The following is a 26200-nucleotide window of genomic DNA, read 5'->3' as shown; positions in this document are numbered from 1 at the left end:
AGTATGTCAAACCTTTAGGACAACTAATTGTTTAGAGCTAATAGGAATCCCACCAGCACTTAAGATGACATTAATCTTACTTTAAATGCCAAAAGAAGAAGTGTCCTATCCTTTGATTGGTCAGTGCCTTCTTGAGTAAAAATCTCACAAGTTGATTATCTAAATACTGCTCATATTTCAGAACCTAGTTAAGGATAAAGAGAAAATAAAAAATATCAGGCGCAGTTATTATTTCTGTGAACAATATACACATTAAAGGCAGTTAAATAAAAAGCCATCTATGTTCTACATTATTTTTTCTAGAATGACTGATCTTGGTATTAATACTTGCAAGTGTTAGGCTTTAAACAATATATGCCAACTGTACACTGGCTGCCTCTATTTCAGGAACTTACCATCTGATGCTTGCTTTACTGTTACCAAATATTTTAGCCTCAACTTGCTCAAAATTTTGAGAAGATGCTTCTGCTTATCCTTTCCCATATGTTAGGACAGCTGAAATAGCTGCCTGTTCCAGTTGGTAGAACAGTTTTGCATCTCTGCAGAATTCTGGCATTTAGTACCAACAAGCAAAACCACAGCACTACAGAAAAATCAACATTTCATCTCCTCCTAAATCATCCACAAAGCAAACACACTTTTGACGACCTTTTCCACAACTTAACTTCTGCTGTATTTTGAGCCTCTGTGATCTTTGAATATACACAAGACAACAAACATGCCAAAAAATGTTCTATACCTGTACCAGCTGGATTAGATACTGAGACAGTTTGTCATCTGTCAAGGACTTCTCCAGACACCGAACTGCAAAAGCTCGCACCATTGGGTCTGGGTAGTTGCAATCCAGGAGCTCCATTGCTTGCTCTGGCTTGATTGAGGGCCAGTCTTTTACCAAACAGTACATCTGTGGGCAAGAAATCCAAACACATTACACCTTTGAACTGCTTAGGAAGATGCTGTAACACACAGCCATTAGAAGGTATTGTCAGACACAAACTACATATGAGTAGAAGCTGTTTACTTGCTTGTCCTCTCAATCAACAATCTGGTTTTAGCTGCCAGTTGACTTTGTTGTTTTATCCACTTTAAAAAGAATGGAAACAAAACCTCACATTTAACTGTAATTGACAAGTTGGCAACATAAGAGGGATTCAAGTAATGCCAGCAAGAGGAACTCTTAAGACCCAGACTGAGCTCAAGAACAAGAACCATGGACCAGACACATCTGTCATAGTGGCAACTCCGAGAATTCATTCAATGTATCATGCATACATAACATGTTTCTAACTTCCACAAGTTTTCTTTAAAATAGCATATTTTAAAGCTTCTTAAAAACTTAAGACTTCTTCAGTGCTTTATGTTACCTGGGCCACTTCATCTCTAGAATTCCACTTGACAGACAGAAGTAATTTGGGTAGAATTTCCGGAGTATTTACGCAATAGTGTCTGCAAAAGAGGAAGAAGTTGCATGTACAAAACACTTTCGCTTTGACAACCATCAACTATGTCCCCATAGTCTTACACCTTTTTCTTCCTTTGTCAGGAAGGTGCTGTCAGGATCCATCCATGCAGGTAAAACTGCAGTAATAGGGAAAATGGGAACTCATTCAACAATTTGCTTTTCTCCATGGGTTTATAACCAAGCCACACAATGCAGAAGGCTTCACAAGCCTTGTCTAAAACACCATCTCCACAACATGGAAGAAAAGGGAGCAAAACTCATGACAAATTTGGAGTGAATGGGGTGAAGTTTGCTGATGCCAAGAAGGGTTTTTCTTTGGTTTGGTTTTTGATTTCCAATACCTGTGTCTCCAGAGAAAGTCCTTCTCTTGCTCAGTGATTTCAGACAATGGGTCTCGGGTACATATGGCTCGCAGTTGCTCCTTGTCACTCTCTGTTAATTCACTATCCCGAGCTATTCTGTTACTCTGCAGAGACAGTGGCATATTAGCCCTCAATACAATTCCTTCTGTTGCCAAACCACACACATGAAACACAGTATTTTAACAGCAGAGCAGCCCTTACAGCCTACGTCAGGCAATACTATCTTCTTGTATCCATTTGTTATAACTGAGAACTTAAAATTTAGACAGAGAGATAAAAGACTAGGCCTTTGATCTCTACAACTGCTTTTAGTTACTACTGGGACAAGAAGAGGTACATTTTAAGTAAATCAGATGTGTGGAGAAATAGCAGCAGTTGACATCTGATGAACAACACAATGCAGCAAAGTGAGACTGGTTATTTCTTATTCTAAAATATAGACAGGATAATAATTTGAGACCTTACTCTACCTTAGCATTTTTTTCAAAATTAAATTGTAGAGACCACTATGCTGTCAGCGAAGTGAGTTTATCCTTCTCACCATTTTTTATTTTATTTTTGCCAGATGGAACAAAACAATGAGCTGAGCATACAGAAGCTCAGGTATGAGCCTGTGGAATGTTATCTACCAAGAAGAGAGCTGTCCTTAAGCATTTATTAAGAACCCTGCTCAGTCACAGCACAAACAGCAGAAATGTTGTTCTATGACAGACTTCCTGCTGAGTATCAAGAGAAATCAAATGCCCACAACCCATTTTTCAGGATACACTGGGACAGGACTAGTATAAATAACCCCAGAACAGGTTTATTCCTAAACTGGAAGCTCTCTGGCACAGTGAAACTTCACACCACAAGGCTCTTCTTCACTCAGACCACTGACCTCTCTTGGGCAAACTCAAGGCTCTGAACCAGCCTCCAGAAGAAAATGTAAAACACACCAACCAATTTCACAGCTGTGGCTTTAAATACAGAGCACTTTTAGCTTTACTGCTTTTCTATTTTTACTTCTTTTAATCATCCAAACAAGTCCTTTGAAGAAAGCTCCAAGCCTCACCAAAAAGCCAATTGTAATGCATAAGTTCTCTTTGTGGAAGAAGGGAGATAAAGGACTACACCCATGTGTATGCCAATCAATTCCCTTAAAATTCCTTGTATTTGTGGTCATAACTAGCCCATAAAACAGACAGGAAAGAGTTCAAAGCACCTTTGGCTTACACAGGAAAGCCCACCTAGAAACACAAAAATGCAACAAAGAAAAACAGTATCAGCTAAGGAAAATTACACTATTTCAAAAGTTAAACTAAGTAGCTTAACACCTGAATTAGTGATACAAAAAATGTCAAAAACACAGTAAGACAGTTTCTCTGTGTTTTGCTTAGTCAGTGAAGCATTAGGTCACTTTACTGGTAATATAAAGAGAGTATATTGCACACTTTTCTATGCACACACTGATTTCTTGATTTGACAGTAAATGTGGATGTATAAAAGACGTTTTGTTGCTGACACACTGAGTAAAATAAAGTAGTAAATAATACTTTCGTATTTGAATAGCTCATCCTGGAGGAGGAGTTCACCTTACCTGCCCTGCATAGCTGTAGTTGAATCCCAGTTCCCGTGAAATTGTCCAATTTGCATGTTCTTCAATCACTGTCATATCTGGGAACTTTACAGGGTTGCTAAACCAATCAAATTCCAGCTCTAAGCATGGAGTTTCCTAGGTAAAGGGAATTCAGATTACCTTTTCTGCTGAATGATAGCAATCAGAATACAGCATATTTTGAAAATGTACTCTTAAGGGGGAAGCTGGCATGCAAATACCTTATTTGGATTTGATCCAGTAACACCAATAGGATTCAACAAATCCTCCAGCCCATGAGGTACTGCCCAAAGATTCAAAGCCATTTTCCCAGATACAAGAGTGTCTGTGTAATCGAACATGTTTATATTTCCCCAAGCCAATGGACAGTGCTCCTTAAAGAGATTAAAATATGATTTTTTTTCAGTGTCATCTATGGATTACTGCAGAGTGAGTCAGGAGAAACAACATTTTCACCCCAGATCAAGTTGTTACATTCCCAGATTAGCAGAAAGCAGGCTGTGGAAGCTGTACCATGTTTTTCTATGAATGGTTGACACGGCAGTCCTTAACAAAATGATACCAGAAGAATTGTAAACACATGCACACGTCTTCCTCACACCAGAAAAAAATCAAGATGACAGAAAAAATTTTTTTGACAAAGAGACTTTTTACCAAGACCTGTAGTGACAGAACAAGGGGCATCAGTTTTAAGCTTGAGGCCAGAATTTTGATGTTGGACAAAAGAAATGGGTTTTTACATAAGGGTAGTCAGACACTAACACAGGCTGCCCAAAGAAGCTGTGACTGCCCCATCCCTGGGAGTGTTCAAGAAAAGGTTGGATGTGGTTTGGAGCAACCTTTGATAGTGGAAGGGGAGTGGAACTGGATGATATTTAATGATCTGTTCTAGCCCAAATGATTCTGTAAGGTTCATAAACTTGCTGAGAGACAAAACCCCCTATATATTACCTGTGACACACACTCAAACCCAGAATGTAATGATGCTGCTGGCTAAAATTAAATGTTGCACAGGTAGTTTCTTAAAAAGTACTATTTGAGATCTTGCATCAAATGCTAACAGACTACAAATTTTCTTTACTTGAAAATTCAACTCTAAAAGTACAAATATCATCCTTTAAAAATAAATAGGTTAGTAACATGGCTTTAGAAAACTGATTTTAAAAGCACTTCCACCTCAAAAATCCAACAGTGGTCTTCATGTCTGGCAATGCACCATAGACACAATTTACAGTGCTGAACTGCTAAGCTTTTTTCTGTGTAGTTTGACTTCCAAACAGAAAAAAACCCCACAAGAAAAGAAGCCCCCCTATTTTAATCAGATTCAAATCAAACATTACACTAAGACTCATTGCCAGGACAGCATTTACCAAATACCTTCCCAAACCTGATTTCAGTAGCTTTGGCTCTTTATTATAATAAATCCATGAGGTATTTTACCTCCTTAGCACCCTTGCGGCCTTTAACAGAGCAGATGGAAAGGCAGAGCCGAGCAGCACGGGGGAGATCAGGAATGTACATGTCATACAGCAGCCACTCATTCCACCTGAAAGAGTCAAAAGGCAAAATTAAACCAGGTTAAAGGAGAGCGTGGAGACATCAACCAAAAGGAATTTTTTATATTCCTAAACTGTGTATTTGAATAAAGAGCATACTTGCTTACTGAAAAAGGATCTCCATCAGCATTTGGCCACATCCACTGCTTTTGGGAATGGAAACTTCCCCGATAGCCTTCTAGCCCCAACACTGTTTAAAAGTTACTTTCAATTCCTGCAATCTGAAGATAATGGATTTGCAAATACACTACACTGATGTAAGGTTTAGCTTGTGAAGTAGTTTTCCCTTCAGGGGAAAAAAAGCAACTGAAAAAAAGAGCTTTCAAAACCAAACTAAACCTGAACTGCCAAACATAAAAAGATATCTGCAAGGTGGGGATAGAACATGGAAATCCAAAGCAATATTCCTAACTCAAATATTTTTCTATTTACTAGAGTAATAAGAGCACATATTGGCTCTACAGGAATAGTTTGATTTTGCTTTCATGAACTTCCCTAAATAGAATTTAGCCCTCAGTTGGTAGAACTGTGCTTTTGAAGAGGAACTTCTGAATCCAGTTTCTTCCCCTAAGTGGATTGTCATACAGAATTTTCTCAGTTGAAAGAGGCAGCAGCTTCCAAGGACAGCATTAATTTTTCAATGTATCTGTAGCTACTGAAAGCAATTTTACAAAGAAGTAACTGTGAAAGCCCTTCTCTAAGAATAAAGAAATTGGCAGATAAACTATAATTCACTTTTCTTATGAGTTCATTTCATATAATACAGATCTGTGTGATTATATCCATGTTTTCAAGGCATAACCTTCCCCACCTTTCCAAGATTTTCTCTCTAAAATAGTTTAAACTATCAGTTCAAGTACAGCTGTATTCAGGGCAACTCAGGAGAGCCTATTTTTCACCAACTATGTATATTATTAGTCCTTTAATTATAAAATCTAATCATATTCATAGAAAATGTACAGGTAAAAATAAGAGTTTCAAAAATTATTATTAAAGACATGAAGTCAGAAAATTATGAAATCCAAACAAAGGATTACTTCTGCATACATACTTTGCATCTAATCCTAGCAGGTGCTGAAATTTCACACTTCCTCATTAGTTAAAGTAAAGAGAACAGGTGGCTAAAAGATGGCCCCAATATTTATATTTGCTCACATAAAAGTTCTTTTTGCACTTGTAAGTACAGGTGATTTATTTTTCCAGGTAATATTGATGGTTTGTCAAACATCCTGAAAATAATCAGCCCTGATCTGGCAGTCACTTCCATGTCAGCAGGTGAAACCCTCTCTCCACACTCAGTGGGTTCTCCTTCAGAAGGAAACTCACCAAAACCAATCTGCAACACACTTTCAGCCTCATGCTGAAAGTGAAATCTGGAACTGCAACATCTGCTGTTGATCCACAGTCAAAACCAGAGCTCAGTTCCCTAGAGCTCTGCTGGTTTCCCAGTATTAATTTGTGACTGATGAATTATATTGTATATATGAATTATATTGGTGCTTCAGCAATGTAAATTCGCATGTAGAACAGATCTGTTCAGTAAAGAAATTATACTATTACATGCAAGACAAAATGCTTGTGTTTGAATTAAATTAATAATATTTATATATATATAGGATTATGTACTATAGTTCTACAAAACTTAAGGTAAAGGATTTCCAGCAAGGAGCTCTACCTGAGTAATGCCTAGATCAAGTCTTTACTCCTTCAGTGCTATCATTTATGATGCCCTGAAAGTCAGGTTCTCTACAGTCACTCAGGGATTCCTCTTACCTGGGATTAGAACAAGGTACCCTCTGAGTATTCACATTGTCACACAAAGGTTCCCCTCCATGGTAGATACCTGTTCTAACATAGATCTGTAAACAACATCCATATTAGTCTTTGAAATGCTGCTATAAACAATTTTTTTCACTTCAATTAACACATACCATGATTAGAACATATTATCCTTTCATTTTCAGCATGGAAAAACAAAACTGAAAGCCAAACAGCCCCACCACTCCCCAGCCCAAATTAATTCATGCTCCGTCAGATGTGAAGCACAGTATACAAGCATATAATTCTGGAAAGAGTGTTTTGGTCTTTCTCCTCATTAATTGCAAAAGTAGTTTGTAAAAAATACAGTAACAAATTTGAGATGAACACTAAAAAATCTCCATGGGATTTATACTCAATTCTTCCTGTGCCAAGGTATTATGAAAGAAATTCCAAGAAAAGAGAGCCAGGGTTGTACACGTCTTCAGTGGGATTGAATCCCACATCTGCCTTTTGTCCCCTATTACCCCACACTTTATTTCCATAAACAAAGACAGCACAGTACCCAGCATGCCCCCATCAAGAGCACTCTCAATTACTGTAATACATTCTTAAACATAACTACTTAGAAGACAGATAACAACATGGGTTTTCTTTTCCTATCCATTACATACTCTTCCTAAGTGCTATGCAAACTGAGTCCTGCACCCACCAGGCAGAATATTTAGCTGATTACCCCAACTCACACTTTTAAAGCAGTATACAAAACTTTCCAGTCGCTAAAGCACAGGTGTATTCTCTAGAATTAAATACTTCAATTGAAGGAAAAAAGTGGTATCATTGTCTAACATGTTAAATAACAACTCTTCAATGTCAACACAGGACTGAACGTGCAGGAGGAAAACCATGAGCTGCTGAAAAGCCCCATGTGATGCCATACAGCAAGTGCCATACCTTGTCTATGTCTCTAATGTTCACATTTACATAGGTTGCACAGAGGATCCTTATTCTGAGAGCACTGTTTATCGTCCAGAGGGATTTGGTTGTAGCCTCTCCATTCATGTAGGGTGTGGCTGTGGAGATCCTCCTGGAGTAGGATGGCATGGTGAAGGTGTCCAGGGGCAGCTGTGTGTACAGACTCTCCTTTGCCATCAGCATCAGGTTGGGCATGCGGCCAAGCATGATACAGCTCCTTATGTACTGCAAGGAAACAAAACCAAAATGCTGTGTCTTTTCAAAGCCTACACTCTTGATAATGTAAAAACCGAAAGATACTCAGGAAAATGGAAAAGTGAAAGTGTACTGGAAGAGGTTATCATGTCCTGCATGCACACCCTGTGCAGTGTTTACAGCTACAGCATCCAGCAGTTTAAACATGTCGTTGGGTTAGGTCACACAGCCACACTTCACACACATGTTGAGATGTGAACATCTACAACAATGGAAGGCTGAACTGGAGAGAGCTGACAGAAAGACAAGCCAGGTTGCTTGTGGAGCTCCTCAGCCCCAGCACAGTTCTGCACAAAGCAGATGGATTTGAGCTGCTCCTGGAAGCAATGGAGCTGTTTTGGAACAGCAAGGGCTATACCAGCCTGCAGTGAAGCACAGGTGACTGATCCTGCCAGTCCCAGGCAGGGAGCACAAGGTAAGCAGCAGACACACTCATTTTTGGTTCAACTGTGCTCATTACCTTATGCTCAGCACTGATCCTGACACACTTCACCTGTCCATTCAGGTCTGAGTGCTGAGAGCATTAAGTCTGGCAACTACCACAAAATACAGTGTGTTAGGACAGGTCCAGCCCTGGAGTTAATGAGCAAGCTCTGCTGGGGCACAGCAAAGGCAGACCAGATGCTTCTGAAGAAACCACGCTAGATCAAATAGGTCTGGTGTTTGATCTTCAGATGACTCTGCAGAATTATTCATGTATGCCAGCACTTGTTCCCCAGCTCCCAGAGTACAGAGATACTTTTCCCATTATTCAGGATCCCCCACCCCTCCTTCTCTCCTCCACTGCTCTGAAGATCAGAGTGTCAACCATTTTAGCCGAAGGAATGGGAGCAGTTTATGACAACAATACATTTCTCCAAGAGGAAGCTGCAGCAGCCTGTCAGGAAATATACAGGGTAACATGGCTTTCTGCTCCAGAGAAGGCTGCTCAGGTGCTCTTCTGTCCCATGTTCTGTCTCACACTCCCAGCACTAACAAACCCAGGCAGTGAAGGACAGACAGACACAAGGAAAGCTTAGCAATGATTTCTGTAGAGCTGGAAGTTTACATTTTTATCTTCTTGAAGGAGTGATAAAGATGTAATGGGAAAAAAGAATTTTCCCTTTACCACCCCTTTAGGACTAGACTTATAGTAGCAATGGTTGTTTCATAATTTACAATCTGATCCAACTTCCTCTTTTATTACATCAGCACCATTCAAATACAGCTCATCTCTTGCCATCAAAAATCTAGGATATTTCTGAAAGTATCTACCTCTGATTTAGCATTAATGTTAGAGGGAAACATTCGAAGAAGAAAAATTACACTAGTGATACAAATTCTAGTTTAAACTACCTTTTCTCCCCCCTCTCCCTTTTGAAGCACATGGATCAGCAATTTGTTTAAATGTGCACACACTGTCACTTCCTGTGTTTTGGATTAATTTAATGAAAAAGACAGACCTAATACTGACTGTTTTTCTTCCCCACAAATACGGGTTATTTTAATGTAATTCAAAAGAAATTCTTTATGTTACTCACCTTATACTGGCTCAGTGGACATTTTTCTAGCAAGTATTCATCACAGCCACAGACTTTTAAAATATATTTGCCCTGGTACTCCAAGACACAAAGTTTCAGTTGTTCAGATGACAGCAACATACTTCGAGTTTTCTTCCTAATTGCTTCAGCAATAACTTGCTCAGGCACACAGTCATGATTGATTTTTAAGGTGTATTTTTGCTTATCATTGTTTGGTGAGACTATTACCCAGATCACCACTATAATTTGCCCTGGAATAAATGTAAAATAATGTTAGGCCTATCATTTTCAATGCAGTTTCCAAACAAAAAGCACAAACCCAAAATAACCCCCAAACCAAACAATTCCCATGCCTCCCCAACACAGAGATTTGCTTTTACTATTAAAAGAAGATGTAAACAAGATTCATAGCTCAAACTGAGAGACCGTTTATAACTTCTGCACGGAACTAGATGCATTAAGTTTATTTTTGACTCTAGTGTAAATTCAAACTTTTAGCCCTGAGGTTAAGAATATTTTTATTAACTGAAAACTACTGACTACTTGGCCTTCAAGAAAACAGCACTAACTCTTTCGTATTTGAGGACTGCAAGGTAACTCAATGATTCAGCATTATTTAATTCTAGATATCTGAAAGCCACAGAAAACTGCAAAACCAACAAGCTGCTCCCAACCATTAAAAAAGTCACCTCAATTTACTGAGTTATATTTCAAGATTCAATTAGAATAGTGCAATTTTAAATAACTTTTTCAATGTACAGTCCATCAAGAAAATTATTCTGAATAATTTAAAGTGTAAGATATTGCTGGAGTTTACTAAATACATTGCATAAAACAATGATTTGCATAAGTCAGCAGCTGTACTCTTTGATTTCAAACACTGAAAAGACATCATGTTTCTGCTGTAAATATTGCCCTCACCTTTGTCTAGTTTGTTGTATATGTGTTTGGGGAGCTCAGCTGAGGACTCTACATTTGGAGGATAGACATACAGTGCTCTGCTGTGTGGTGCATTGGCATCTCGAAGATCCACAGCTTCTTTACAGACATTAAGAATGTTTCTTCTGAAGTCTTGTACTTCTGGATCCTTGACCATGTCAAATTCACAGACAGGCATGCCAATAGCAAAACCTGCAGCATTGGAGGAGCATGAGGAAAAAATTGTAACTGACAAGTACAGCTAAAGGTTTTTTCAATCAGTCACAAAAAAAAGCTGGCTTTAAGCAAAACACAGCCTAAAATATTTGCCAGCTTCTACTTGTATACGTAATTGTTTTACATCATTCAAGAACTACACAGGTCTAAAGTTAAGTGCACTCAGCAGACACAGAAAAGGTTAGAAAACAGGTGTACATTCCCTGGTGATCCTGGAAGCCTTAAATCAGCACTCTCACAGCCAACATTCCTCCTGAAGGAAAAGGACAGGACTAAATTTCTTTTGAAGTCAGCACAGAGTTTCCTAAATGGACCAGAGGAGCTGTGAAATCCAATTTTTTCTCAAACCCTGACAGGATTAGTGGTAACTATTAGGACCATAATCAACTTTGCTTACAACTGAATGACAGCTATTAATTTTTTTTTAATGACCTACATTATTTAAGAACTGCACCAAGCACTCCAAGAGATACTAAACTTAAGCTCTTTGACACAGATTCATGTAATAACAGTCCATTTCTTTCAGTTCTTCAGTCTCAGATGTAATTCCATTTACTTTAATGAGATTACTTGGATAAATCATCATTTATGCATGAGTGTTCAAATGGAAACTTTCAATTGTCATGTTGCATGGTTACCTAACCACTGCTTTCCCCATGTCCTGAACAGGTTGAGCTTTACAAAACAGAAGTAATTTACTTATGATGCATTCGTCACAATTAAATAATTTAACAATTAGGAGTACCTCAGAACAAGTATTTCCAGTTGACAAGTCTCAGCCACTGCAGTACACATTTACTAGCAATGAAACAGGAGTGGGTTTCTTTGTACTGCCTCAATTTAACCAAGATGTTGGAACAAATGCCAGATTCCCTGTGCTTCCTCAGTGGATCATGGAAAATGATAGGCTACTCCAGAGATAATTCAAAACATCACAATTTGTCTCCCCTCTGCCTCTCCAACCTCAGGTGGTTTTTTCCCTCCTCTCCCTATGCTCTTTTGCCACAAGGGGGAAGGGGAAAGGTGAAAAAACCTCATTTCTGAAATTTGACTTTCTAGCCAAGCTAGAGCAGTATTAAAATGTGTGTCCACAGATGTGGTTTAAGATTTGTAGTTAAATCCAGAATTTACAATTCTGTAAGCTTCATAACAAATTATGATTTCCCAAACAACAGAACATGTTTTGCTCTGGAATAATACAGAATACTGCTAATAAGAGACAAGCAAAAACATACTCTCTAACCAACAGGCAACTATAAATATGTTTTACAGAGCCCAGACTGAAACTGGACAGAAAAAAAAAAGTTTCATTTGTGGTTTACAAATATTGGCTTTACTATGATCAGCATCTTTGGACATTTGATGCAACAACTGAAAGCTACGAAATGCAAATGTGACAGATACAGGTGACAAACAACCCATCTCAATTCTTTGTATTTCAAAGAGAATAATCAGTTGAACAGATTAGCTCTGTTTAAAAAAAAAAAAAAAGATAAACTCACCTATTTCTCTATTAAGAATCTTTTCTTCTCGGTTACCTACTGGTTCAATAACTTTCAGGAAAGGCTGAAACAGTCGCAGGTCACAGAGTCTCCGTGTTTCATCAAAAAACTCTTCTCTTTCTGCTTCTTGTGTAACACTTACAAAAATGTAAGAAGATTCATCCTGAAGGAGCTGATAGAGAGGGTACTTCCTTGCTTCTTTAAAGAGTTCATGTTTAATAGTCAGTAAGGTGGCCTCACGGAGGCATTCTAGAGTCACTATCATTCCATTTGGGAGGAGACACTCCACCAGGATCCTGGGGGGCATCAAGTGGATGCCCCATAGTTCACCGGATGATGGCCGCGGAGGCATTTTTAAGTCTTGGAATAATTTTGCACTTCAAGATTTTTCAAGCAGTGTTTCGTACGTGCAAGCCTGAGAAAAAAAAATCAGAATTTTAAATGTCAAAATTTAAAATACAAACATCGCCAGGAATTTCGGATAAAGTTGTTCAAATGCTATTTATAATTGTAGATGAATATGCGTGGCTATATTTTACATTCATAAAAAAGATTTGATAAAACCAATGCCTAAGAACGTGTATTTGAATTTAAATATCTACTCAAACAAAACAGTTAATAGCAGAATCACACTAGTTTGGAAAATCTACCAATATACAAACAGTCTTAGAAGTAGAGGATTTTTTTAATCTGAATGTTATAATTCATGAGTAGAACACTTCAATAGCATGGGGGATGAAAATACCTAATAGTCAAATAAGTACAGAAATTTTAACCAAATCTCAAGCCAAGCTCTCTACAGTTTTAATTTGGAAAGTGAAGCATTTATTAACATTTGGATGATGCAAACCACCAGCTCTTTTAAATTTAGCTAAACCAATGCTTCCACATTTTTTTTTCTCATCTGAGAGCTCTAAAGTATTCAACCAACACTAACATAATAGTTATAAATATTTACTAAAAGCTCTAAACTTGATTTTTAGAGTCCACATACACACAAAACTTGGCTGTAGCTGTTTCAGATCAGTATAAGCTACTTACACCAACAACAAACCCTTTTTTCCATGAATGAGACAGAAGAATTGAGCCCCACTAACACTTTGTAGTTGGGCTTGTTTTATTTAGTGCCAATGCCCTGTTCCAGTTCCCTTTGGCAGCTGCAGGGATGTCTTTGCCAGGCCAAAGGAAAGGAGAGAACACGTGTGACCTTCTAGCTGGGCTGCTCATGCCATCTTAGAGCAGAGGAAATGAGAATGAGAAAGAAATGAGAATGAGACAGAGTATGAGAAAACCAGAATCTGGAGAGAGCAGAGATTTTTTATAGCCCAGTGGGTGAGGGGAGATGCCAAAAAGAGAGCAGAACTACCAGGCAGGCACACAATCATACTTGACCAACAAACACTCCTAATCCCTACCTATTTTTAATTTCCTTAACCAGAGGCAATATTTGTGTATTTGCAAAAGAAATCCATCAAGAACTACTGAGTTTGTTCAGAATGTTTTCACACACAAACTGTTGGCATCCTGTGACAAGAGTGAAGAACACTTCATGTTACAAAATATTTGCTCCTCTTTGGTCTGAAGCCTGATGCTTTCAACCAGTATTCTGGATTTTTTTGTAATGAAACAAAGTTGTTTATCTTTACATTCATTTATTTTAGAGAGACCCATCACAGAATCATAGAATGTTAAGGGTTGGAAGGGACCTTAAAGACCATCTCATTCCAGCCCCCCTGCCATGGGCAGGGACACCTTCCACCAGACCAGGTTGCTCCAAGCCCTGTCCAGCCTGGCCTTGGACAGTTCCAGGGATGGAGAAGCCACAGCTTCTCTGGGCACCCTGTGCCAGGGCCTCCCCACCCTCACAGTCTAGAATTTCTTCCAAATATCTACCTAAATTTACCCTCATTCAGTTTGCACCCATTATTCCTTGGCCTATCACTACAGTCACACACCCTCTTGGGACTTCCCCTGCATCTCAGTTTTCTTAACAACAGAAAGGAAGGGAAACCCACAAACTAACAGTTTCACATCTCTTATGTTAGATCAACTTTCTTAAAGCTCTCACTGTGGAAAACCAATAGATGCTATGCTTGCCCTTTGCTCAGCAAATTTTAAAAATGTGTATTTATAGAAAATATATTTCTGTATATGTGAACTAAATTACGTATATATAAAATTCATACATAACATTTCATATATAAGTAAAAAAATTGAGTGATCCTCCCTTATGCACTACTGTTTCTTTTCTGAAAAGTTTTCTTCCAAGTACATCCAGTACCTGCTCTTGCCACACTTCAGTTCTTACAAAGAAACATTAGAATGAAATTGTTTTCCCAAATCCACTGCTTCCTAAGCAACTCTGAGCAGCAATAGGGTTGTCTTTTTTAATCCCTCCTTTGTAGTTATAGTTTGGGCTTTTAAAAATATCCACATAAGTACTGAAGTGCCACTGCAGATTTAGAAAAATGCTTTTCCACCAACACCTCATGCAAATTTAGAAAGGCTTTGCAACTGACTTCTTTTTAAGAAAGAGCTTAAAGAAGCTGTTTTATTTCCCTCATCATTGTAATAGCCTCAGTGAGCGGATGCTGAAAGGGAAAGTTCTCAGCACACTCAGTGTATTTAGGGACAAACTTGGGAAGCTTACCAATTACAAAACATCACCAGTGAACCCAAGTAACACCATTTAGAGTAACTTGGAGGGTTCCCAATCCCCAATAACTATCCTCAGCTTACAGATAAAAAGAATTACACAAGTTAAATGGCATCTTTTTGATCAGGCAAAGCATGAACGAGGCTCCCTCTCCATATCACTGAATCACATGCCTATTTACATTTCTTCACTGCAAACACAGGCAGAAGCACATCACTGTTACGGCATTATCCAGCACAAAGCCCCCAAAACAAACAAGAATATGCAGTCATATGAGCTTTCCTGTCCACACACAAACAATGACAGTATAGATGGACCACAACCAAATTAAATATTCACAACACAGACTGAGTTGATACCAGCAGCCTTTTAATTTCAGTTCAGCAATCCTGCTGAGGCTCCTCTGAATTGTAAGAGCCCATTCTCACCCTGCCCAAGGCATGTGGTCTCACTCCTCATCCTGCTGCCACTGGGGCTCCCTGAGCCAGCTGGTTACAGGGTCAGATGGATGGAAGAGGCAGAGAACAACTCACTTTCCCTTTCTTGTGCTGCCTTCTGTTGCTTCAGCTCCTTGCTGAGATGCCCACGGAGTCAGCCTAATGCAGGTCTGCACCGAGGGTTGCCTGACTGCAGCAGAGCTGGGCAAGAGCAGCTGCAAAGATGGTGCCTCTTTCCACTGCAAGCTTTCCTGCCTCCCCATCAGCAATTGCCAACAAAGAAACAGAGGCAGGAGTGGGGGATACACATACATCAAAAATGTAAATCCTTTTAGCCAAGCATCTCTTCAAAATAAACATCAACCTTGGCTTCCTTAAAGAATTCAAACGTTAAATGACAACTCAATACCTTTTCTTTAAAAACGTGCAAATGGTCTAAATGTGACATCCCAAAATCTACCATTTCTAGAGCAACTGCACCAAGACAGCAGCTTTTGTTTTAAGCTGGGATACAGGCATGTGCTGGAATGATGCATGCAGTGACTCTGTGTGCACATTCATTTCGCTTGCACATGTAAGCACGCCTCCAGGGTTTGGATTTGGAAAGCAAGAATGTAAACAGAAACAGTTTTGAAGTATAGCTGGCAGCTTGTGTTTCTGTGTACACTTTCAAATCTGGAAAGCTGCCTGGAATAAATAGAATCAATTATGTTCTTCGACAGTAAAAGGACTGTAATTTTAAGGGAATTGTAGAGAGATGTTGTTTAAATCGAGCTAAGGGGACATGCAAACACTTCAAATGAATACTTCATCACACCTGCAATCCCTGACCTTCCTAAAGCACCTTAAACACTTTTCCCCTGCCAAAAGCTTCGGGACACCTGGACTTGTGCAAAACAACTTCAAGTTTTGAGATTCCATTCAAAAAGAATAAACATACATGAGGGAAGACAGCAGGAAGATAAACAACACACTTTCCATAATACAGATTCCTACTTGCTTCCAGATACACTTATCATTTGAATGCTGATTCCTATAAACTATTTTCTCATAGGATAAAAATTAGCTGTTGTCTGATCTAGCCCCTTATTAAGAATAAGAGATTCCAAGTTTATAAAATTTGGTTACAATAAACTATGACAGTTTTATCACCTTACAAAGGAAGACACACTCTGCATGTCAGTGGGGCAATCTAGAGGAAAAAAATATTATTGTTCACCTTTGCAGACTTGTATTTAAGCCTGTCTGTCAGTAGCAAAAGCACCTACAGTTACTCTCCAGGCTCTGCAAGGAAGTTCTTCTGTCTCTAAAGTACCAACTAGCAAGAACTGTAGGAAGCATACAAGGAAGCAAGAAGTGTGCTGTGCTGTAATATTGAAGTATAAAGTACAGGATGCTTATGCAAAGAGGTAAACACATCCCAGAGTACTGAATAATCTGCACTGCTATACACATCAGCCAGTGTTTCAAAACCCCATTCAAGAGGACAGACTAAACACTCAATACAATTTTATCAGCCCACATTTGAAATTGAATGAGTCATTCAGTAAACTGCTACACTTTAATTGAAGTCCATTAGTTTTTCCAGTCACAAGACAAATCCCCTCACAGTGTTTTTACAGACAGGATGTAGCAACGTTTTATAACAATTTGTGGCATCTTTGGTATCAGAGAGCTGCTCATTAGGGTTTGTGTCTGGATTTGATTTCTTTTCCAGGTAGAAGTTTCCCCTTGACTCCTAGCATTGCCTTCTACTCATTAAACAATCCAACTGTTAATAGATTCTGATTTACTGCACACTCATGAGTAGGTTATATGATTTTCCTGATTCTCTGTCAAACTGACAGAAGTATCAATTACAGCCATGACCCCAAATAAGCTTTTATAATGTACTGTGGAATCCCCAAAACATAAGCTGTGAGTTTGTACAAATAACCGTGTTCCTGGAACAACACTTTTCAGAATGCAAGAGACATGTCAACCTTTTAAAATGCCAAAATGTTTTATTCTCATCATCAGACACATCAGGCACTCTAAAACATGAAGAGAACTGGGCAGAGTTGTCTGTCTAATTTGCTGCTGTCCAAACCTGCTGTGTGGTGACAGTAAGACTGCCCCAGACTAGATATTTTCAGTACTCTCCTTTTGTTCTTCCTGTTTGCCAAGCTGGCACTTTTCCAGAATCCAGGAAGACTAGTACAAAGATGTCTGAAACTGTCTTCCATGAAAACATTATTGCACACAGATTTAACTGGTAGAAATACTGCTTTGTTTAGAATAGAAAACAGCAGACTGTTGCATTGCAGTCATGTCTTACTTTCATCCTTATTTCCCAGAAAATGTGCAGATACCCAGAATTGCTTATCTGATCACAAACAGCAGCCTAAGGGAAGCAAACAGGAGGATTTAACACTGTCAAAAACATCTTAGCACTTCGTTTCCTTCTGAAACAGGCAAGTATTTCCAAACACTACCATTTTTATTTGTAGTTACCTACTTCTTCTGCCCTTGAAAACTAGTGCTGAGAACACTTGCCCATCTCTAGACAGAGCTAAAGCCCCCTAAAATTATTGGCAACATCTGTAGAATAAAAGTACAGCAGAAATACAAGATCACTCTTTCCTGTGAAGGTAAAACCTCACTAGAAATTAGTGAAAAGCAGTTTGACTTTAGTTAGATATGAGAATATGGGGCAGCTAGGTTTCAGAGCTGTTCTCCCTAAAGCTATCTTACATCCAGATTTTTTTTCAGAATACAATATTCTCCTAGTGACTTTCAGACGCTATGAATAAATTTAATGGTGAGGTCATCCTGAAAAAAGAAGAACTCACTACAAAGTACTGCCCAGGAGGAACTATGTGTGTTACATTGCTGAGAAAAACACAGGATCAAACAGCTGAAACAAACCCAAGATGATCAGTTTAAAAAGATTTACTATTGCTGGAGTATTTTTTTTCTCTTCAAGTGAACCAAAAGACCTTTGTGAATTCTTATTCTCAAATCCCCTTGCTCACCCTCCCCCATCCATGCAGGCATAGTGTTTATAGCTTCACTCACTGTCTGGGAGCCATGAAAACAGGATCACGAGAAAGAAGCATTTGCAAGTTGCTGCTGACCTCCAGAGCTCCCACTACGACTGTGCCTTCTCCCTAGGGATCCCATGACATACCAAAGGCAGAATATCTGTCCTAGAACATTTTCTTCCAGCTAAAGGCAGATATTTTTTTTCTCTTTGTTAAACAAAGGAAAGCCTGGAATTAAATTTTCCTTTTAGTTCAAAATCATTCAGTAATTCCATCTCTAGCTCCACCTCAAAGGACAGGATTTTGTTATTTTTAGAGGACTAGTAGTCAAAAAACACAACAAAGAATGAGAAAAGCAACACATCATCTATTTACACTTCACATATCTGCTTACTCATTATTTCAGCAATTAGCTTGGCTTGCTGTGCAGCAGGATGAGAATTGCCTTCCCACCTGGCTCTGTGCTGGTTGGAGCTGTTCCTCCACAGTAAGCTGGGAGCTCTGAAGGTCAGTGAGCAGCACTCAAATTCTTTCAAGCTTTGTTTATATCAAAAGCCTTAAAGTTTGGCAGCAAAATCAGAGCAACATACCATTTTGTACCCATAGAAATAAGGTTTTCCTCTGATTACGTATTTTTGTTTAATACTCCATTTCATATAGCTGACAGACATTGTTTTATGCGAACATCAGAAAGAACACAAAGCCAAAGCACACCACAAAAGCTTCCTCTGCTCCTTGCTACAAGTATTAATGGTTTCAATGTCAGCTTTCACACGCAGTTTTGACAGTGTAAACAAAAGCTTACTCTAGAATGTAACTAACGAAACTAGGTTTGAAAAGTAACAAATGCTGATTACATAACTAAAAAAAAAAATAAAAAATCCACCTTAAATAATGCTGTTTACTTTTCTTTCCATGTTTCTTCCCATCCTCCGCCTTCCTGGGACATTTGGAATGCAGACAGTAAACAGGATCTTTAAAAACAGGAAGTGCTGGCACACTGACAAGGAACCAGAGCAGAGTCAATCCAGGTGTTCTGCGCTCCAGTCTAGTCTGAATCCCCACCCCACATGAGCAGCTGTGTAGCAGACCTGTAACTCAGATCCAGGGCCTTTTCCAATGCTGATCTCCCCCAGCCTTGTCACCTTGGCTTTTAGAAGTAACTGCTGCAGCACGATGAACCTTCAGTTGCACTGAGGAAGAGGAAAGGTTTCCTCTCCCACTGTCCCTACCCAGAAAGACAGGGAAAGAACTACAATAAAATTCAAGAGGTACTGCAGACCTCACACAGCTACACTTTCCTCCCTAGCACTAGCAACAGTATCAAGAGGGCTCAATTATTAATTCATATTCATCTTTACACAGAATAGTCACCCTGTGAGCCCCTTCTTTATTAAGAAGCAGCTGAAAAAGACATCAGACTCAGACTGACTTACAGTATCTTGTTTACTTCCCATGTAACACTTCTTAGGATGCAGTCTGGCAGCAACTTCAAATTCAGATAAAGGATTTCTGCTGTATTAAGTTACCCCAGACTGAAAACAACTAAACCAAAAAAAACTTTTGGAGTGGCAGTGGATAGCACTATTCTTGCATCTTCAAGAATTTTTAATACTGAGCCTAGAACAGTGAACTAGAAACTGAAGTTTCAGTTCTGTAATCCAAATATAAATTAGTTTTCCATTTTATTCTATCTTAACTGACTTCTGTAGCAAAATAGTACTTAACAGGAGTATGGGTTGAGTCTGCACGGACTTACTGAACTCAATTGGCAGAAATCATTATCTTTTATTTACTGGCAAAAAGCGGATAGCATGTAACTTCATTTATGTTAGAGGATTTGTAAGGAACCACATGCCTCAGCAAAAGCTATGGAAGTAGGTTGTTTTACTTCTCTCTTTGTTTAAACTCCTAAACTGAAAAACAATGCTTTCTCCGTTGAGCTACTCCTTAGCTCCCTTTTCAAAACCATTTGTTGAGAGAAGGAAGTTTGTAGCAGAGTTAACACAAAGGCACAGCCACTGTAATGAAAACATTCAATTCTAAGCAGCTAAGGACACTTGTCCTCTAAACAGCTGAAACTCACACAGTTCTTAGCAGGTTATCCTACACAAAGACACATGGAATAAGACAGCAGCAAACAAATCCAGTTCCGTGCAAACCCTGCCCTGTGGAAGCTGTTGTCTACTTCCACACGAGCTACAATCACAACAGGAAAACACCACAGCTTTCCATGGATCAGTCAGAAATGAAGTCCCATTCCCTATCACTTGTGATACAGAGTCAATGGTGATTAACTAAATAGTTAGTTATTTAGCAGTAGATGATAACCCTGCTGAAAGGTAAAGAGCAACAGTTTTCCATAAATTATTTTCAACAGGCCAAGACTGTCCTGCCTACCCCCCACACCAAGTGGGGATGATATTCATCTGCAAAGAATTTGGCACCACTAATTGCTCCCATCAGGCTTCATCTCCTTAAAGGTCACAGATCACATGTGTGTATCGCACCTAAGCACATTGGAAAACTGTGTGTGCCTCCTAGGTGAAACAACATTGCAAGACTGAGTTCCTGATTTGTTAATTTACCTGACTGCTTCATGTACGTTACAAAGAAACCAAAGTTGCTCCGAAAGCTTAAGGAGTGTTTCATCTTGTTCTAGCTATTGATGCTGGTTGAACAGCACTTTCCTCTGCACTTGCAGGTTGGATACCACAACCATGATGCTCAAGACGTCAATACATTTGCATTTGTGTTCAACAAGTGCAAACAAACATGATTCACGGTGACTGTGTGTGTCAGTAGGCTCTACAAGCTTCAGCCTGAAGCACAAAACCAGCTCTGGTAAACTGGGACATTGTTCTTCAGCGTCTTTAATCTAATGTTTCCCATTGCTGTGCACGACTGTTAGAAGCAGCTGTCATGATCTGATGTTAAAGTCCCCTGTGCAAATTAGGGTGCAAACGAGACCAAAAGCCTGTTCAACAATACCAACACTACTCTGCCACGTTAAGCATGTAAGGGAAAGAGAAGGAAGTGCAAGCAGGAGATAGTCACCAGCACGGATCCAGTGGTGTCCTGTTGGTCCTTCAGGGCACTGGGTATCTTCACAGTGGGATAGAATCCCATGTGGTTCACTCCGAGTCACTTTTATACCATCCCTCATTAGCATGAGGCAGAGTGAGATTGGTTTTTGGTTCCTCATTAGCATGAAATGTGAGAGTGGGCGTGGTTTTCCAGATCCTCATTAGCATGAGGTGAGAGTGGGCGTGGCCTCACCATTGCACATGGTCAGGTCTTATTTTGGTGGTCATTAAGGGTCTGCTCTGGGGGTCATACAAGGCGCATATCCCCCAAAACCAAGCGTCCTCTTTGTGACCCCACTCCTTGGCTTGTGCACTCACACATTTGTTCTGTAATACACCACAATGGAGTGTCCCTGTGAAAAGCATCAGGCTGGGTCAGAAAGAAAACTTCCTTTTTGTGGCTTGTGCAGAGGCAGCCCTGGTGTTTCTGCAACAAGTTTCACCCCTAAGCAAGTGTTTAAGTCAAATGTCGCAAATATTATTAACCCCTTTCTTCCAGCATCTGCTTTGCCAACCATGTTATGCAACAAAAGCTTGGTAAGTGTGGGGCTACAGAGACATGAAGCTGGGTGCTGTGCAACTCTTTTTCCTCTGCTTCAAACTGTAACCCAAACTGTTTCTCTAACAAGGCCAGGGTACCAGCAATTTGTGGTTGATGCATCTGAAAGACGTTGCTAGTGTTTGTCTAAATATATAATGTTTGCAGTGAACATGAACTTTCCAAAGAAGTGACATAAGCTCATAGGTATTTAAGGGGTAACTATCAGTCACATCTCTGCAGTAGTTCGAGGATTTCCCAGCTTCCCAGTTTAGAAAGTCACTTTCATATCCAGATTAAATTGTTTGAGACTAAAGCACATGCAGCCTACTACTGCAATCAGAGCTCTGTAAGATACTACATCAAAAGGCCATTATTTCAAAAAAGCCAAAAAAATACTGGTAGTAATCAGTCACTGCTATTGAGAGAACTTTACACATCTGCACAAACAAGAAAGTATTTTTTAAATACATGGATAGCTCTTTGGAAACATTTCATTAATGTTTTTGTAGGTGTGTAAAGTCAAAAAGACTGAAAGCAGTTTTCAGCCTGGTGAAGTTAACTCTGGAATAGAACAGAGGACCTGTTAACCCTGGAACAGAACAACACCTTAAGTGTTTTGAATTTAATTTCCACCCATTAAAAAACACCAACTAGGGAAGAGTATCTATCTTGAAAATCATCTTTTTTGTTGTTTAAATAAATAACTTGCTCACATACCAGGACAACAAGAGATTGGAATCTAAAATCATGGTTACACTTCTCATATCAGCCCGAAGTTGTTTGTGATACTGTGCTATCTGCTGATGTACAGTGAAAAGCTTGGAAAAGAGGTGATGAAAGAAGACTTGAAGAGCTGGATTACAAAACAATTTGACGACATATTTAAGAAGAGTTTCCATACTTGGGAATAGGTTTTGCTATCCTTTTCTTAATGTATAAACTCTGCCGTTTTATTGCTCGTTGGCTTCTGTTTCCCTCTTTATCTCTTGGTGGTAGTTTTGCCATCGTTCCTGAACCGTCAAAACATCCAAGCTGGAGCTATCTAAGATCAAGGCAGTGCTGCTGAGCTGTGATAACAACATCAGTGCTTTCTCCTCCATTTCAGAGCAAGCTGAGAAGGAAGGCAAGTTGTCAGAATTTTATATGTTCAACCTTGGTTGAACATGAGCAAAAGAGTTAATCTTTACCTTCTCAAATAAAATGTTAAAATCAATTTAAGCCCTTCCTTTTAACTAGCAATCTCTCACCTAAAACTTCATGTAACTGCATAAGTTTATCCTCTCCAATGACAGCATTACAATTTCAGATATTACTATTTTACACCAATATACAAATGTAATTTTATCATAAATCAATCTTCATAAAAAACTGGCTAGACTGGCAGTGGAAGGGCACAGGCACATCCTCAATTATACACCACAATCAAGACTATTCCAGATGTCTGGCTGTTGCTTAAAAATTACCTCTTTCACTTAAACATCAGAAGCTTTCTTGGGACAAGTGCTCTTTTACAGTACATAACACCTTAAAATTGAAGATTTCAGAAGTGACATCATGAAACTGCAAGAAGATAAAATACAATATATTAATCACTTGCCTCCCACCAGTGGAGACTGCCTTGACAAACTGGTAAGTGGAACTGGTTGTTCAACATAGACAAAGGCAGAAGAGCCATTTTCAGTGTTATTAGTATCACTTCCACTTTTATAATCCAGTCACAGCATTTCCTGATTATTCTCTAAAGTGCTGAGAACATAAACAAAAAAATTAAGACTAAGGGTACAGTTTATAGTCTAAGCAGTTGAATGACACCACAGGCAGATTTTGGAGTATTTGGTATGACAGTTTTGACTTCCCTTTTCCTGAAGGAAGTTAGCTCTATCTAGAAACTTCTTATGTTAGCACTATTAACTTCAACCTTTCAAACTGTGCCTGTAGTCAAGTAAAGTTTCTTCCAGCTTTAATGAAAAGTGTCTTAATGGCATAAGCACCAAAGCTGGATCATAACATTCCTTGTCATAGAAAGCATATTTATTGAGTTTGAGAAAGAAACAATTCCTCTCCACTCTGCTTGTCTGGTAAACAAGCCTTTATTCTCTGCTCATTCTCCCTCTTTTGCACTTTTATTTTCAAGCATTCCATATTTAGTTTGCCAACATCTTTGCAGAGATCAATCTCTTCACTTTTGCAGCAAGTCAGATGTCAAAGTCCCAAGGTACTGGAAATTTTGTTCTATTAGATTCAGATCACAGAACAAGCATGTATTTCTACTTATGGCTGATTAGTGTCAGATGAAATGCTGAGTCTTGAATATTTTCCTTTCGGTAACGTTCAAAGTTTCTTGCATTTTGAGGATGTTCAAGAACTTGATTCTTTGTTGACTGCTAATAGATAAGAGAAGGAATAAGGCTGCAACAAGGCATAATTTTATTCACCAATGTAGTGTCCTCTGCAAGGAGCTGGCAGTTTAAGACGCTTTTCCACGACAACAAATGTAATTTCAGCAGAAAATCCATGGAAGGAGGAAGACCCAATTTAACAGCAAGAGTTAAAAATCAGGAACAGTCTTGGAACATATTGGGCAAGAGTCATTCATCACCATTAACTGCGAGATTAAGTATTGGCAAAAGACTGACTAACGAGTATGGAAAAAAGAAACAGCGAAGTCTTAATGACAGATATGTTTTTTGACATGTTGTACAATCTAGGAGGCAACCTTCCAGTTTTCTTTTTGTTTCTGTTTGACAGAAAATAACCCAAGGGATGGTTCTCTACATTTCTTTCCTTGGAAAAGGGTCATAATATACAGTCAATAAATGTGACTCAGCTGTCCTGAAATTTCAGGGAATTTACAGTCAGTCTTAGTCAATTCAGTAAGTTGCCTGAGTTCAACAAATATGCTCTGTGGTTCACAACTCTCAAAAGCTACAGTTGGAAATGTTTCTTTGATCAGAAGGTGTAGGCAAAAGTGCCAAGGTTTTTCTACATAAAAATCCATGAAGCTAAGTTAATTTAAGGAAATGTGTTAATGAGTAGACAAAAACCCCAAATGACAAACCCAGTCTCTTTGGGGTTTATCTAACCCTCTACTGGTAAAAAGCATCAGGGCACAAAACCAGAGATCACTGAACCTAAAGCTGCATGTTTGACCCAACTCTTTGTTCTTAAACTAGACTGAAGTAGCCACTTCTATTGCTTCAAGTCAAGCAAAAGCTTCACCAGTGCTTCATCATTTCTCCCTCTCAACTTGACAAAGGTAAGCTGGCCTCTTAGAACTTAGTTTTTGCATTTCTGGAGCTCAGGTATGTAATTGTAGTTTTCCAAAGACAGACTATAAACATTTCCAGGGAGTTTACTAAGCAGGCACAACTGACCAAGTGCTTTTATGCCCTGCTTTGCTGGCTTTAAGAACACTGGAAATAGAGAACAAGTGATGATGTCTACTCTCCTTCACTTTTCTTGTTTGCAATCCACAGGCCTCTTAGGCTGTCTTGCACAAAATCTGTGCCCAAAATTCACCAGAAAAACACTTTTCTAGAATTCAAGTGTAGATACATGCTATATAAAACAACATATGTGCTGCAAAACCATTAAGTATTGCTTAGACTGAGAAGTCAGATGCAGAGTTACATAAACTGTACACTGTACTCAGTCTGCTGCATTTCCATTTGACTACAAGTTAATGTATAGGATTTACAAAAATGACTCTTTTCCTTTTTTATACCAGTTTAATTCCCTCTACCCCCTAGCTGGGCTTGGTTTTGTGCTGGGATTTGTGTTTGTTTGAGTGATTGAGTGGGTTTGTTTGTTTTGATTTTGTGGAAGTTAATACTATACCAGTGCTGCAAGAGGAAAAAAAGCAAAACCCACCAGTTAATACTCAGAGTATTATTTCTGGTTCATTTAACACCTCATTAACCATTCAGAAATAAATCTGTAGAACAAATTCAGTTGGGAAGAACCTCTGGAGGTTATCATGACCAACTCTGTAATCAAAACAAATCACATACATTTGTTGTCCAATTAAATATAGAGAGAAACAAATCTATTTTCTCTCTCCACTGCTCCCATTTGGATTAGGACACTACAAACAGATAATTGTGACAGAATTCTTTGTTATTACACATTCAACTTAAAGAGCAAAAGAAAATTCCCATCCAGTTTTAGCGTAAATATTTTTGTGGCCTCTTCTAGTCATAGCTACAGACAGGCATCATCCACTGGGAGCAGCTGGATGTCTGGCTTTTTAAAAGGATGAGACAAAACTCCCACAAGCATGGAATGCAATGCATAAAAAGCTGCAAAAACCCCAAAC

At 38.9% G+C, this 26200-nt stretch overlaps 1 protein-coding gene across 3 annotated transcripts in view; it reads right to left on the bottom strand.

Annotated features, from left to right (window-relative positions):
• PIK3CA (phosphatidylinositol-4,5-bisphosphate 3-kinase catalytic subunit alpha) overlaps positions 1-26200 on the bottom strand; it is a 42450-nt gene that overhangs the window by 13249 nt on the left and 3001 nt on the right. The window contains exons 1-13 of one of the 3 annotated variants that reach the window (XM_085069072.1): positions 21316-21664; positions 12143-12557; positions 10407-10616; positions 9486-9736; positions 7690-7935; positions 6751-6836; positions 4862-4967; positions 3643-3795; positions 3404-3538; positions 1804-1928; positions 1365-1446; positions 740-904; positions 81-184 (exon numbers count right to left, since the gene is read on the bottom strand). In XM_085069072.1, coding sequence (XP_084925198.1) covers positions 81-184; positions 740-904; positions 1365-1446; positions 1804-1928; positions 3404-3538; positions 3643-3795; positions 4862-4967; positions 6751-6836; positions 7690-7935; positions 9486-9736; positions 10407-10616; positions 12143-12494 — 2015 coding nt within the window. In that variant the 5' untranslated portion in view covers positions 12495-12557; positions 21316-21664. Of the gene's footprint in view, positions 1-80; positions 185-739; positions 905-1364; positions 1447-1803; positions 1929-3403; positions 3539-3642; positions 3796-4861; positions 4968-6750; positions 6837-7689; positions 7936-9485; positions 9737-10406; positions 10617-12142; positions 12558-19144; positions 19166-21315; positions 21665-26200 lie in introns of those variants that run through there. The other 2 variants (XM_085069074.1, XM_085069073.1) reach the window with 2 other exon arrangements.

This window comes from Lichenostomus cassidix, chromosome 9, assembly GCF_008360975.1.
Source record: "Lichenostomus cassidix isolate B80296 chromosome 9, HeHo_3.0, whole genome shotgun sequence".
Lineage (NCBI taxonomy): Eukaryota > Metazoa > Chordata > Aves > Passeriformes > Meliphagidae > Lichenostomus > Lichenostomus cassidix.
Note: the sequence above shows the minus strand (reverse complement) of the source record. Positions and strands in the feature narration are given on the sequence as shown.